General features: G+C 35.8%; 1 protein-coding gene across 1 annotated transcript in view; it reads left to right on the top strand.

The window, feature by feature from the left end:
• Positions 1-17,312, top strand: part of LOC122792225 (CUB and sushi domain-containing protein 1-like) — a 3,080,606-nt gene that overhangs the window by 2,519,114 nt on the left and 544,180 nt on the right. The window contains exon 52 of the mRNA XM_044059969.1: positions 10,289-10,471. Within this exon, the coding sequence (XP_043915904.1) occupies positions 10,289-10,471 (183 nt within the window). The remainder of the gene's footprint in view (positions 1-10,288; positions 10,472-17,312) is intronic.

Raw genomic sequence — 17,312 nt, 5'->3', positions numbered from 1 at the left:
TTAAAATCCCCTACCAAGCTAAGTGCATTTTTAGTAAAACTGATAATACAGGTTTAAACTTTTGTAAGTGCTTGCTGTAAAACCCATGACAAAATTAACATTAATGAATGACTTCATAGTTACCTTTTATTCCTAAGATAAGTCTGTTCCTTTTGTCCTATGAATCTTGCATAATCCAACTTTTAGATGAATTATGTACTAGGACAGCCGTTAAACAACTAAAAGGCATATAATTTTTATATATATATATATATATACATGTAATTGCCAAATCTGCAACTTTAAAGTATTGAAAATACACTGCTACACATATAGTGTTACTCAATCCATTAGTATTTCCTGATAAAATTATACTTGCCAAACAGTCCAACAGGAAATACCTCTCCTGCATTGTCTGATTAAACAAAATTAATAATAAAATCAATGAATTATAACTATACACAAAATAGAAATAGAAAATACAGCAGTATCTCAATGTGCTATTCTCTAAATCATGAGACTTGCAACGAAAATATGACAAATATTTGTCATTGACATTATTTGCTCTAGAAAACTAATTGTTAAACTGGAATGCATGAAAATTAGCAACCTAATAACCGAACAGTCCAAACCAACCTTAAAACATAGTACTGTGCCAACAATTTAATGTATTATTAAATATAAAATTAATGGTTCAAATAATCTAATTAAATGGTCAGTATGCAAAATTAAATATATATTTACCAAAGAATGAATTATAATACAGTTCTACTGCAATATATTTTTATAGTCAAAACTATAGAACAAAATTATATTTTAATAAGGTCATGTAATTAGAATTTGCAATATGGTAGGTTCTATTTTCAAGATACAGTTCTCATTTGTATATTTTTATAACTATCAATAATACTTTATGTATTTTATTTCAAACAATTTTTTGTTTTGTACACCAGTTTCTTTTATTCACATGTTATACCATCAAGCTGAAAGTACACATATGCATGAGTTTCATCACATTGATCACTGCTGCAGTAACCTTAGCTACATGGGTTATATCCTGCAAAGGATATAATAGCCCATCGGCTACCAAAGCTTCAGGGCACCTTCCACATGCCCGTGTTGTCTGGTTGCTTGAGCTGACTAAAAGTAAAGTTTGGTCACCAACCCCTTCAGAGCTTCTGCCTCTAAAGAGTGTCCTCTGAGGCTTTCGAGGCTTGACCTTCAGTTTGTGCTGTTCCTTTGCTGGGCAGATAAGTGCCCTTTGGGGAAAAGCTTCCATTCTATATTCTTTGTTTATTATTAATACTTTCTTCTTCAGGAAAATTATTTTAAAGTTAGGAGTTTGTATTTTAACAGACTGTCATGAGACTGTTCTGTACTTTTAAACAGCAGCGTCCTTTGTTCCTGTCACTTTAAAAGTTGTTCATAGTAACTGAAAATCATTTTGTAGAGAAATTGTGTTTATTTTACTTTGTAGGGTTGACAAAGTGTTTTAAAGTGCTTTTTTACCTTGTTTTCCATGAGAAAGAGTCCCCATTTTTGGCTTGACCGTGGAACAATCTATTCTTACCATGGTTTGGTCCTTCTTCCAGCCAAAAAAAGAAAAAGAAGAAGTTAAGAAACAGCCTTTGCTTGCACGGCAGACTAGTAATATGCTGAACAGATGATTCTGCTATGCCTATTAGTTGTTTCTCAGATCACTCATCTTTTATCCCAGATCCCTGTGATGTAGCATCTACAACCACTGTGGACCAGGGGTTAACCGCATTCTCAGATGCTGTTGGGGTTCCCTCAGTAGGGAAGGGAAAATTCACTCTTGTCAGTTCTGGGAGAGGAAACAGGATAGACATCCCTGTTTTTTTCAGAGTGTTGTGCTTATCCCTGGGGAAACCGCTGTTGGCATTAATAACACTGCTGGCCCCAGTTTTCCTGTCAAAAATAAACAGGAAGCTTAGCATATATCTACTCCTCCTCTTCAAATTTCCTTAGATGGAAGTAATTTACTGGGTCTGGCTTAGGGTTTAATTCAGGCTATGAGGCTATTGATCCTTCTTGTAAAGTAGTTTCTAGTCAAAGAAGTAGGGATTCCTCCTTGCCTGAAGAAATTCAAGATTATGAATATGGACAGGAAGATGCATAAAGAGATACAGGGTTTTCTCCTCAGATTTCTGATTTAGACTACGAGGAGAGCTCAGTTTCTGCCTCAGTGGGGGTTTTCTTTCTCTGAGACTAATTCTAGAATGTGCCATTATTTTTGGTGGGAGAACACTGAGGTTTCTCAGTCCCTAGGAAAGCACTATAAGAAGTTACGGATGGAATTTCCAGAGCCTGCATATATTCCTTCAGTTCTGATAGCTTTTTAGGATGTGTGTGGTACGGCCTGCAATTTTCCTGACAGTTAGCTAATGCCCGTAAAAAGATAGATTGGATATATAAAGTTCCTCAGTCTTTTAAGTTTTTGTACACAATTCCCAAACTTGTTCAAACAATAGCTTTAGTTAATACTTCTTTTGCTAAACACGTAGTTAATCCCAATCCTACTCTCTCTCTGATAAGAACAGGAATGTTTTTGGTAAGTATGGAGAAAAAAAGTGTATGCTTTTACAACTTTGATTTTCAGAAGTTTGAACTGTCAGGCTCATATGTTGTGATGATGTAGGTTGTTGCTATCCGTGTCAGGGAGAATAAGGCTGTGCATGTGTAACATATGCCAGCATAGTTAGCTGGAGTTTTGTAAATAATTTTGTGCCATTTAACTGTCACACTGACTTGTATAGATGCTTGTGTTAAAAGTGTATCAGTAGTGTTATTATAACTGATTAAATGTTTATGTTTAAACAAAGCATTCCGGAAGGGAAAAGTAGAATTTTTTTTAAATTGTTCTGTAGCTTTCAAATACTGCAACAGATCTTAGCAAAGTTGTGAGTGTGTATTGTTCCAGAGACGTGATCAAATGTGATGTAATTTCTTAATCAGCACTGAGAGGATGGAAACTCTTCACAGCAGTTTGTTTTGTTTTGTTTTCTTTGGAACTTGATATAAAGAGCTATGACAGTTATCACAGTCAGTTAATTGAGTTATCACAGTTCAGCTCAGTTTAGTTTGAAGCTCATCACCTTGCCTTGTGGAAGTAAGCATCTCAGCATCCTATCTTGCCTTGCTATATTAATTAGATTGATGTTTATTGTACTTAGATATTTAGTATTCCCATGTTTTCTGGTCTTTTAGAGAATACTTTTAACATTTTGAGAATACTTGTGCTTATTTAGTGAAACTCTGAAAAGCCTTGCTGCTTGGGTTACACTCTGCCGTTTATATTAGTATTGATTTTTCTCAGTATAATTGGATACTCTTGTAAGAGCCTGATAGTGGTTGACTGGTGGCAGTGTGGTTGCCTTATAGTCTGGGCAGGCTGGTCAATCTCTACCAGCCTTTCCCAGGAGTGTGTGTGTGTGTGTGTGTGTGTGTGTGTGTGTGTGTGTGTGTGTGTGTGTGTGTGTGTGTGTGTGTGTGTGTGTGTGTGTGTGTGTATATGAAAATCAAATACCCAGGTGTTGGTGTGTCAGCTACTTGCAACTGGGACACAGTTCTCCAAAGTGAATGTTGTTTAAGATCTGGAGAGTCCAGTCCCAGGTCTGGAGTGTATTCTCTGTGTGCTCTGTGGGAAAATTGTGTTTGATGCAGAGAGCTGCATCTGAAAATATTGTATAAATTCATTCCTGTTTTTAGTGACTGTCTCTCATCAGTGTCAGTGGTGTGGATTGAGGTTCCTTGATTACTGGCCCGGAGTAGAGAGGCTTTCACATATGTTAAAATTTGTTTTGACTAATTATGAAAGTTTGAGAAATGTTTTATCTGCAGTTTCTTCATGTGAGGAAAAATCTGGTTTAAATAATTTAATTTCATCTATTATTTGAGTCATTGCTCATTCTATACAGTGAGCATTTGACTCTATTGATACTTCTTCAAGGATTCTGTCCACTGGTACTGTTTTGAGGAGGAGGAGTAATGGCTGCATTCTTGGAAATTAAAATAAGATTTTAAATTCTCATTTGGATAGAAATTTAACTTTTGGCCCCTCTACTGCAGAGGTGATCAAAAAGTGTAATGAAAGGGGTAAGCTGATACAGGAAACCTCTAAGATTTTTCAGCCCTCCTTTGCCAAGTATTCCAAGGGTTCTGTAACTCCTCGTCGAATTTTGATTAGAAACAAAATAAATGGTCTCAACAAAATACAGGTTAACAGCCATTTAAGAAGAAACGACAGGGGGTTCCAAGAAGAATTCCCAAAACCAAATACAGTCCAATAAGTCAGAATGACTATTTAAGAGACTTTGTTCTACCCTCCCACCCTAGCAGACCCTTTTGTTTTCAGAAAGTCTGAATATCCATTTTTCAGTTTGGCCAGAGACTGTTTCAGACAAATGGGGTCAGAAGATCTTTCATGAAAAATTACCCATGGCAGTGGAAGGAAATCTTCCTTTCTAGGTCGTAATTCCTCATCCTCCAAACCAGCCTCTTTTGTTTCCACCTGTCCTTCATCACTTGGTCTCTCAGAGAGTAATAGGCCCTGCCCCCCACACTCCCCAGGTGAGAAAGGGGTTTTATTCAAGGATGTTTTTGTACCAAAAAAAGAAAATGTTTGGAGACCGATCTTAGATCTTTGTTTCCTAAACCTGTTTGTGATAGTGCCCAGATTTAGAATTATGTCACTTCACAACCTGTTAACCTCTTCATCGTCAGTCAGTTTCCTTGTAAAATTAGACTTCGAAGATGCTTATCATCACATTCCTATTCATCCAAATTTCAGGCACCTCTTAAGGTTTGTGTGTCTGGAACACATCAGTTATCAACCTTTACCCTTTGGACTATCTTTTGCACCAAGAGTGTTAACAAAGTAGCTTCAGTTATAGCTGATTGCTGGCTATAATGTATCCACATTTTTCCAAGTTTAGATGACTTGCTTACCTTTGCAAAGTATTTTTTAAGGTGTCAGGAATCTTTCTCTTGGGTAAGAAGTCTCTTAGACAGGCTGTAATTCCAAGAGAACATTCAAAAGTTTTTCTTGATTCCTTACAGGATTGTGATCTAATTCTAGGGTTTTCTACTCAAACTTCAGTTACTGTGAGGGAATACCTCAGGATTCTGGGTGTCTTGGCTTCTATTATTGTCATGATACCTTAGCAAAACTCCATATGAGAAAGATGCAATGGTATTTGGAGTCTCTTTGGTCCCAGCACCAACATCCTTTATCTTTTCAGATCCCAGTGCAGGGGATTCTCAGAAGAGACATCACTTGGTGGAGACAACAGATATCCCTAAATCCAGGTCTCCCCTTCTCCCTTCCTATACAGTCAATAACCACAGATGTCTAGGACTTTGCTTGAGGAGTAGTTTAATAGTTTCAGGAGGGATAAAAGTGAAAGGTTTTTGGAACACCAAGGGCAGATACAAGCACTGAACTCTGTGAGTCATCTTTAGTCCCCAGGACCTCTTCAAGTTTTTGCAGAAAATACCACAGTCGTGTGATACATCAACAAGCAAGGAGGGACTAGGTCAAACTCCCTCTGCAGACTAGCCATGTTAGCTTGGGATATGCCAACACAGCATAGTCTCAATCTGCAGGCGTCCTACATTCCATCAGAACAAGATTGTGTGGCACACATGTTAAGCAGGAGAGCAAACCTTCATGAATGGAAACTAGATTATAGGGGTCTCCCAAGAAGCTTCTGCTCCAGGACTCCATGCAAGAAGGCCTGGATTACAGATGCCTTTTCCTTTCCTTGAACAGGAATGCTCCTGTATACTTTGCCACATTTCCCACTAATGTCCAGATTCAGAAGGAATTCTCCAAGTTGACTGTGGTGACTCCCTTCTGTCACAGGCAACTGGAGTTATTGTTTCATTTGGAAGTGGCCAGAGGCAATTACCACAAGCTTCCTCACAGACCAGATCTATGCAAAGAAGAACACCTTAACAACAATCAACTTCAGTTGATTATCTGAATTATAGGGTCTCAGTTCCCTTAAATTACCTGTTTACTGTGAATGTGCAACAGGTACTAATGGAGGCAAGGAAGCCTGCAACTAATAAGTCATACTAGCAAATAGAAAAAGTTTTCTAGTTGGTGCCAACAACAAAACCAGCCCCCATTCAGGGCTAGTTGACCTCTGGTTTTACAATATTTTTGTGAGATACTGTCCTGTGTCATTTCTTACTCCTCTATCAAGGGTCATTTACTTGGAATTTTAGCATATTTGCCCACTGATCTCCCTCTTTCTATACATTTTCATGTCAAAATATTTTTGAAAGGGGTTTGCATAAGAGACTTTCAAGAAAACTGGTGGTCCCTTCTTGGGATCTTAATTTTGTGCTAGGGAAACTAACATTTGCTCCATTTGAACCAGATAACCTAGATGACTTGAAGGTCTTAACATGGAAAACAGTTTTATTGATTGCTCTGATCTCTACAAGAAGGACATCTGAGTTTCAAGCTCTTATGGTGAGTCAACCCTGTCTCATTTTCCACAGTGACAGGGTTTCTTTGAGAAATGATCCTTCATTTATGCCTAAAGTGGAAATGGTATCCAAGTTTACTTTAAGGTAAACTATCCATCTCGCTGTTTTCTTTCATGAACTCTACTTTGGACTCCATAGCTTGGATGTCCAAAGACAACTTAGGTACTATCTTGACAGAATTATATCTTTCAAATCTTTAGATAAATACTTCCTTTCTTGTAAAGGTAAAAAGAACAGCTAGCCTTTTTCAAAACAGGCTATTTCCAAATAGTTTTCTAAGGCTTTTACCTTTTTGTTATAATCATCACAACAAAACTATTGCATGCAGGGTCAAGGGGTCAAGCCCCACTCTACCAACTCCTTGGCTTCATCTATGGCATTTGGAAAGGATTGGATTCTAGAAGTGTTCTAGGAACTGTAACTCGGTCCTCTGTACATATTTTTACAAAGCACTTTAACCTTGTTTTCTTCTCCAGGTCTAGATCAGACTTTGCAACGTCCATTCTCCAGGGGCTCTTGGACTCTTCCCTTTTCACCTCCCAAATGTAGTAAGCTAAGATAATCCACACATATAGCTAAGGCTATTGCAGCAGTGATCAGTATGATGATCATGGTATAATTATGTAAGAATCCTTACCATAACAGTAGAAGTTTGAATATTCACTACTTCTGCAGAACCCATTCCCTCCCTCCATCCTCATTTTCTGATGCATTGTTTATGCCATGGTTTTACATTCATTTTTTGTTCTTCCTTGCATTGGCCTTTCAGGGCTCAGCCTCTGTCTTTCTGTTGGTAGGAAAGCTATTAAGGGCTTGGCTTCCAAATTTGTCTTTCAGTCAGCTCAGTTTAAGCTGCCAGACAGTTTAGGTGTGTGGAAAGTCTCCTGATGTCTTGGAAGCTGTTCGGCTGTTATATCCTTGGCAGTATATAACCCATTTACCTAAGGCTATTGCAGCAGTTATCATTTGAATGTCTACTGTTATGGTAAGTTTATTTACACAACTGTACTTTTTTAATAACATATAAATTCAATCACTAGCCCTGGGATTCACAAACATTAGTCTCTGCAGTAAGCCTTCTATATATGTAAACTGGGCAGAGCCCACTAATGGTCACTTTTGATCAGTTGTCTACCATACAAAACAAAATTAAATAAATTGATTAATTTAATAAGCGTTACTCTAATCTTCTTAAAAATGTTACAGATCTTATATATCAATGCATTGTCTGACTAAGAAAAACAATGAAACTGTTGTGTTTGGCATTACTGACTCACTTCAGTCATTCATAATCTATAAGGGATGGTGAAAACATAAGAGGCAACATTAGGGATATCCTGTTAATGCAGGGAACAGGTAAGAGGTATAGAAGTACATCCATTTGTGTGTTAGTGTATGTGCATTAATGTGTACATGTGTGTGGGGGGGGTCAGTCCAAGAGTGGGTTGCCTTTGCCAAAGCAATGCATGGACCTCCGACAGTGATTACCACAGCAAAGTGCTTCTTAGCACATGTGGTAATCACTGCATGATTTTGAAACATACAAATTAGCCAATCCTGAGGTCTTTCCTCCCTGCAGCTAATGTGACTCTGAAATGCAAGTTTCCACAATTGCTTTGCTTTACCATTCCTGGCTGTGTCATTTCTGAATTCTGGCTCTATAAAAACGAATGCATTCATGAAGTGCGTTTCTTTGGACTACACTAATGTAAATTTAACGTATGCATCTTCTTCCATACAACACAGTATTGCCCATTTGTTTCATTAAAAATGTGGATTTCTAAGCTTTTTCATCAGTATCTTTATCATCTAGCAAAGTCCTTTTTTTAAGATAACAACAAAAACATTGACATTTGCTCCTGTGATAGAACTTAGTAATAAAGAAAACTCTCTCTTCAGTCTTCGGTGCCAGTTTCTTATAATTCTTTAGCTGTTGGTTTTGATTAAAGCAATATGGTTATATGACACTGAGGTTTAATTTTCCTGTTACATGACTATATTCACAAAGAAAGGATATAATGCATTTCTGTTGTGAATGTAGAGACACTGTTCTTCCCTCTGTTTCCAGAATAATAGAATGATGCTCAACGATTTGCTTCTGATAAAACTAACACTTGCACCTTATCACTTCCACTGCATTGCACTTCTTAAATGCCATACACTATCTTTAGATTTGTTGCCACAGTTTGGAATGTGCATTTGCAGCAGAAATGGATTATTGTAAGACTTATCAAAAATGAAATCTATAATGCCAGAGTTGATCATGTCCTGTTACATAAGAGATTCATTGACACAGCCCCTTCGGAAAATAATTTTATTCAGCCTGCCAGCTGCCATAATGATGATTAGCTGTTAAAATATTGCTTTCCTGCATATTTTATCATACTTTTGTTGTGTATCAATATTATTATGTGAAAGCTGACATCTAGAGTCCTGTATCACTTCACTTTGCTTATTGGATGTCATGTGGTATTCTTTACACAATGTTGGTTCTAAAAACATGTATTTATTTTCTTTGTTGTCAGGCAGATTTTGATAGTTAGTCCAAAATAGCCAAAGCTAGAATCAAATTTTCATTTTTTTTTTTTACAAATTGGAAAGAGAGGAGAACAGAACGTCTCTTAATGATCATTACTGAAAGATACTGGAAGTCTGTCCTGGGAAATAAGTGTTTTATTTGCTTTATTCTGCATCTCCTCTTAAAAGGAGTATCACAAATTATTGAAGTACAAAAACGTTGACCCTAAAGGATCAAAACACATAACATCAAACAAATCTAAAAAAAAAAAAAAAAAAAGACACAAAACTGGACAAAGCCCCCCATGCATCCCACATGTGGGGGGAAGAACCTCCCATACTCCCTACTAATTATATATACCAACTTTGAGATCAATGTACACTAGTGAAATGGCACATTCCTTGATCTGTACTGTTTACAATCTTGCTCAGCTTCAACACTGGTAGAAGTGATTGGATGAGTTTCTATCACTTCTGCTGCCATAAAAAACGTTTGACATTACAGACATTTGCTTATATGGCTTTATATATATATATATATATATATATATATATATATAGATAGATATATATTTAGTATTTTTACAATACATTATTTCATGTAATGGAGCAGTAACTCAGATTCTTATTCATATTAAACATATTCTACTTTTCTTTGTGAAATATTTCATCCTTCGGGTAAACCAACAACCTCTTCAGAATTTTAATATCATGAAAATAGTTTTTCATTCATCTTTGCATCTTGATTTCAGTGTCCCCGGGAGAGTGTAGAGTGGAGTACATTTCTGAAGTAGAAGCTTTGTGCAAAGTGGTATAGTAATGAATAGAGCATGGCATGCTTATTTATGGCTATAGTGATAAAACCATTGCCTTGTCTTCAGTTTTAAATCGGAATTGCAGGTAGTGGTAATTATTAGATAAAGGGTACTTTGCAGTTCAGTGATGTATGTATAACAGAAATTCCTTTCTTATCCCTACCAGTTGCTAATAGATAGTGGTTGATGGGCATACCAGGTTTGTACTAATATTGTAGTGTGCCATTTCCCCACAGTCTTATTATTAGCAAATTAGCCGCAGGATAATTCCTAGTCTGCTCTTGGCTAATAACGTGATGCATTCTAAGCATGGATTATCAGACTCAATACTAACCATATAGCATGCACACAGTGAGGTCCTTCTTAAAGAATGTAGATTATTGAAATGAATGAAAACACAAATATGTCTAATGAAGCACTGAATAATTGAATATAACTATAACTTTTGTTTGTTGCAGGAGATACATATGGTTATTGTGGGGATCCTGGGATTCCATCACATGGAATTCGGTTAGGGGATGAGTTCACTTTTAACAGTGTTGTAAGGTTTAGCTGTGAACCTGGATATTCCCTACGAGGGTCCCCAGAACGTACATGTTTTTCAAATGGATCATGGAGTGGCACACAACCTGAATGTGAAGGTAAGAACTCCATTTTTTAATGAGTCACTTTAAAAACATGGCTACAGAATGTTTTTTCAATGTTTGAACTTAAGACTTCTTGTTAAAATAACATAACTTTGTAAATTTGTTTTAATTTTGATTTGTACAGTATTCATTCACTCATGCTGATACCCATGTTGATATCCATACATTATCCATGGATATAATATTAACACAGATAGATATATGTATATAACATGGTACTGTATTATTACCAGTTACTTTGGTTGTTTACTAGTTCTGTCATATAACAACACAATACTACTTCCTCACCAAGTTAGGTGACCAGCCCTGCATGGTACAGCCATTGGTTATTTTGTTTTGGGGATTCGTACAGGAATGTATATATGGATATACAGAGAGTACACACTGATTAAGAGGCACTTTATTTTTGAATTGTGACATTTGCAATTTGCCGTATTGTTTACTGTTGTAATAGTTCAACCTGGATGAAAATCTAAAAAATGGATATGAAGAACATATCACTTTTTTCTGGACATCAGTCTATAGGTACCATATGTCCTTTTCTTTACTACAAGTGGACATAAGTAAATCTGTACTACTTGCACATATATAAAGACTGAGGCACTAACAGGACTTGTGCACTATTCTAAAAGCATATTTATTTATATATGTGTATGTGTATGTATATGTATATGCTTAGTTATTTCAGTATATACTTAAAACTAATTATATTAACTCCGACTGGGGGTCATTTATGCAGTCAAGAAGTGAATTCATTGCACAGAAAAACAAAGCTAGAACGTTTATCAAAAATGTGCTGATCACACATTGGTGCCTTTTTTCTTTGTGAGATCAAGGAACAGTGTACAGAGAGGCATTTGCCCTTTCCCCATTGTAGTATGATTTAGAAGTGTATATGTATGTGTGTATATATATATATATATATATATATATATATATATATATATATATATATATATGTATATCTATAATTAACATAGGTTTACATGGAGGGTCCAGGGGATTGAACCCCTGCAAAAGTAATGTGTTCTGTTTTGTGGTACATTATTTGTCTTTTGAGTAGTTTTGCTAAATGTTTTAAAGTCTGATATGTTGGCTGTTATGCCAAGTGACATATTCATCTCTGAGGCTGCACTACCTCATGATAAAGAAATGTTTTTTTCAACAAAACAAAGTATTTGCTTTATCTCTGAGTTACCATATTTAATTTCAGACATACAGATGATGTACCCTTCTTCAAAATTTCTTGAATATTTTTCACAGAATAGGCATATACGGCATCCCTGTCTAACATGTTATCATACAACTGTTTGACCTTTCATCTAGATATTGAACAGGTGGACAATTGATAACTATTACTGTATAACTATCAATTTGCATGCTTGTTTGTAAGTGTGTGTGTGTGTGCATATATATATATATATACATATATATATATATATATATATATATATATATATATATACATATATGTATACATATATTATATATATATATATATATATATATATATATACATATATATATATATATATATATATATATATATATATATATATATATGGATATTTCAGTGTCTGAAGCTTCCTATAGTCTGCTGAAGATTGTTAATTATCTCTGCCTCGCTAACTCTTTTGGCAACTGAATTTTATCCTTTACAAATGCTTATAACAGACACTGGGTTACAGAGTAATTTGAAAACTGGACTTTGTCTAAACTAAATTGCAAACTGATTTGTTTTACATTTATTGCCATTAACCTTCCTTACTAAGCAGTTTCTTATCTGACTGACTTACTTTGGCAATAAGCTCCCTGGAAGGTCTGATAGGCCACTGACTGGTTCTGCCCTATCCCACCCACCCCGAGTGCTCTCACACTTATACCTCCCTAACCACACCCACTCCCTGAGCCCTCCTATCTCTTGTAACTGCCTATTAGTTTAACTCCACACGCTTCGCTTATACATTCTTTAACCTCCCTCTTTCTAAATCACCACCTTATCCTTCCTAACTTATTTTATATTATCCTTCTCTCTACACCTACCCTCCGCTTATTCACTTAATTACTGCTCTCAACTACACTATACCTTTCCTTTACTTTAACCTGTTTTAAATATTAACTATATCCAAAGGCTTTATAACTCTTTTTAGCAATATGTCTCTAATATCTAAAACTACGCTAACCAAACTAACATTCATATATTTATGCTCCCTAGGCTTAGTCACCATCTATCTCCTCACTTCTTATGAAACACCTAACTATTACCACTTTAGTTACTGTCGTAGACAAACAGCCTTCCAACATCCTATGCAAACCTATATTCATTTAAACATCACATGTACCCCCAGCTACCTATTATCCAAATACCAATGACTTACACACATTAACTTCAATAATCCAAACATAAGGAGGATCAAATACCTAACCAACTTCTCCTGCAAACCATCATTTGAACTAAAAACACCAACTCTTAGTGATGGTGACATACATCCCAATCCTGGACCAACTGACAACTCCACTAATTTACCTCACAATACCTCATACACTATCCCCTCTGTTCTTACCACTGTCTCTAATGCCTTACTCATATGACACCTCAATATCCGCAGTATTAACAATAAGATTGCTCATCTCCATGCTCTCCTTGATACTCACTCCTTTGATATTTTCTGTCTCACTGAAACATGGCTAAAACCTAGTACTAAAGATAATGCAATACTTCCCCCTGGATATAACATATTGAGAATGGAAGGGGCGGGAGTTGCACTTCTATTTAAAAATGGACTAGAAATCACTGCACAACCCTCTGACCCTCCAAAAGATGTTAAAGCTGAGATCCTTACCTCTAAACTACAACTTAACCCTAAAAAATCTATTTATATCATCTGTATCTACCTACCCCCTGGCAATAATTACACTACAATTGAGAATATCTTAAGTTGGATATCCTCTTCCTACCCACAAGAAACTATAATTTTAGGAGACTTTAACTGTGATTGGTCCTCTACTAATACAAAGAATTCTTCATCTCACATTAATCTACATATCTTTACTCAGCTAATCTCTAATCCCACAAGAATTAATAAACCCAATAACAAAGAAAGTATTTTAGATTGGATTCTTATTAACAAACAGCAACAAACATATACAACAGGAACTTTGCCTGATGATGTAAGTGATCATTCCTTAACTTACATCATAAGACAAAAGAGTGACATTAATCACATTCCTACCTACAGGGTTTAAACACTTCAACCTATTATCATTCAAAATGAATTAAAAGCCTGTAAATGGGATCTTCTAAAAACCCTAACACTGGAAGATGCCATCACATATTTCAATACCAAATTCCTATCGAAACATGCTCCAAAACAATCTATCACAATTAAATCTAAACCTGCCCCCTGGCTGTCCAAAGAGACAAAACAGAAAATATTACTTAGGAACAAAGCTTGGGCTAAATGGAGATGTACAAAAACAACCTCAGACCAACAAGCCTTTAGACAGTTAAGAAATAGCACTAAAAAAGCTGTTCTTACAGATAAAAAGAACTATTATTGTAAACTACACCAAACTCATCATAACAACCCCAAAAGGTTCTGGTCAACCCTAAATTCACTCCTACACCCAGGCCATTCTACTACACCTTCACCTTCTGGGACCGAAAAGAATACCTCACATCAAACTGCCATTGCCTTTAACTCCTTTTTCACAGACACCATTAATTCACTAGCTAGTCATCTTACTATAGACAAAGCAAATATTCATGCTGGCACATCTACTAATCTCCCTATATTCCAACTACAACCCATCTCTACTTCTTACATCCTTAAACTCATCCAAAAACTCAAACCTTGTACCCCTTCTGCTGATCAGTTACCATCTGAATACCTTCAAAAGCAGCTGAAGAAGTTGCCTATCCCATATCTCTCATTATTAATAGAACCATCAGTGAGGGTACCATACCTGTTATCTGGAAAATTTCCCAGATAATTCCTTTACACAAAGGTGGTAGCTCAAATGACTATTCTAACTATAGACCTATTGCACTCTTATCTCCCTTAGCAAAAATCATGGAGAAATGTATTCATCATCAGCTAATGCACCACCTTACTCAATACAACCTACTAGCCAACTGTCAACATGGCTTTAGGCCATTTCATAGTACTACAACAGCTCTCCTATCTTTTACTGAGTGTATAAACAGAAACCATAATATTCTGTCATCTGCACTCTTTATAGACCTGTCAAAAGCCTTTGACATGGTAAACCATAATATGCTCATAGAAACCCTTGAATCCCTCTCTAGATACCAAAGCTATTCAATGGTTCACTTCCTACCTTAATAACAGGCAACAGGCAGTTCTCTGGGATAATACTCTTTCATCACTTCTGCCAGTCTCTCTTGGAGTACCACAGGGGTCCATCCTAGGACCTCTCCTCTTCTCTTTATTCATAAATGACTTACATGCAGCAATACCTCAAGCTACTTGTATTCAATATGCAGACGACTCCACACTCATATGCTCTGCAAACTCCTCCCTTGAACTACTAACCCTCACACAGAATGTATTTAGCACAGTTGAGGCATGGTTCTTGTTTGAATGCTAAAACCAAACTCCTACTCTTCAGGCCTAATATTAAGTCTCCCCTCTTAGACTTCACAATTACATCCAACAATGGCACACATATAGCCTCTGACTCTACCACTAAGCTATTGGGTATTTTAATTGACAATAACCTCACTTTTGATAATCATATTAATAACACTCTTAAAACTGTAATTATATAGAATTAAAACCTTCTTAACTCCACAAGCAAAAATCACACTTGCACACTCTCATCTTATTTCTACTCTTCTTTATGCCTCATCTATATACACAAACCTAAAGAAAAATAACCTTACTAAACTAGCAAATGCATACTATAGCATTGCTAGATTTCACTGTCACAATCTACAACAACTACACTGGCTTGAACTAGAAAATACACTATTACTCTCCCAACTTACTTTTGTTCACAGAATTTTTACCAACCTAAAATACTCCTATACTGTCTGACCTTATTTCTCCTTATTCTAACCTAAATTCCCTCTAACAAACTTCTGGTCAAGATAAGTAAGTCCACTAACAACACTATAGGTAAATCACTCTAACTTCAATCTCATCACCCTTGCTCTTTAAACAAAAGCTCAAACAACATCTAAAAACACTCTGGCTATGCCCATGCATCAATCCTGACTAATCTCATGATTCTACTAACTACTTTTCTCTAAATCTCCTTCTCTCTCCTGTTTCTACTCTTTGCCCTTGAGTTTTTCTCTACCTCTCCCTTGGTATTTAGCCTCTGTTATGAATGTATATACTTCTCTCTATGGTTTACACTTACTTTTTAATTAAACTCTTCTTGAATGTTTTCACTAAAGTATAATCTCTCCAATCTTGTACTGTAAAGAAATTTGGGTTAATGTGTTTACTTATTTATATTTTTTAATTACTAGAATTTAGAATAAACCTTATTTCTGATGTATTTTACTAACTAATTACTTTCTTTATGTATAAGACTTTGTTTGTATTAACTCTCTGCTGAAAATGGAAATGTATCCAGTTAAACAAATGTAAAATAAATAAATAAATATATATATATATATATATATATATATATATATATATATATATATATATATACATATATATATATATATACATATATATATATATATATATATATATATATATATATATATATATATATATATATATATATATATATATACATATATATGTATATATATATATATATATATATATATATATATATATATATATATATATATATATGTATATATATATATAGATATATATATATATATATATATATATATATATTTGACACTTCTTAAGACAGAAGTGGCAAACTTCATGACACCCATACAGACGGATAATAGAGGTATGACTGCCGAATCCTACACAAATGCACTTTATAAGCACTTACACGAGTGCATGGATCATGCTATCCCTAATAGAACCAAGATGTTATCCTCCAAAAAAAGGAAGCTAATCTGGTGGTCCTCTGCCATAAATAAACTCTGCAACAGAAGAAAGAAACTGTTGCAAAAAAGAGTAAAATCCCATGACTGGAGGAACTCCCTGGTCAACCTCAGTAAGAAGCTGAGATCCCTCATAAAATCCTCCAAAGCTAGTTACGAAAACAAAATTGCCACTGACTCTAAAGACAACCACAAAGCATTCTATAGCTATGTCAAGAAACTAAATGGGAACACTCAGATCTGCTCTGAGTTACAGCACAATGGCACTAAATATACAGAACCAACTGATATTGCCAACATCCTAGCAGATAGGTTCAGTGCTAACTTTACCCCCCTCTCACCCATCTCTATACCGGAAGAATGCAAAGTTCCTATAATCTCGGCTGCACAGGTAAAAAACACACTCTCCAAAGCTAAGAACACAGCATCCATGGGACCTGACAATATCCCAGTCTGCGTTCTACATGAACTACAGAATGAACTGGCACCCTCCCTAAGTACCATGTTCAATCATAGCCTCACCTCAGGCTTTGTACTCACTGAATGGTGCACTGCAACGGTTATCTCACTTCACAAAGGGGGAGCCACGATGGACCCCGGGAACTACCGCCCATTAGCCTGACAAGTCTGGTCTGCAAGATCATGGAACATATCATCATGGAACTCATAAACAAAGACATTGGTAATCTGCAAACTCTGGACCCTACCCAGTTTGGATTTGTAAAAGGCTGATCATGTCTCCTAAACCTGATTGACTTCTTTGAAGCAGTCACCAAAGCCATAGAT

The sequence above is a fragment of the Protopterus annectens genome, chromosome 1.part2 (genome assembly GCF_019279795.1).
Source record: "Protopterus annectens isolate FY-2018-M chromosome 1.part2, PAN1.0, whole genome shotgun sequence".
In the NCBI taxonomy this organism is placed as follows: Eukaryota; Metazoa; Chordata; order Ceratodontiformes; family Protopteridae; genus Protopterus; species Protopterus annectens.
The sequence above is the reverse complement of the archived record's forward strand: the minus strand, read 5'-3'. Positions and strand labels throughout refer to the sequence as shown.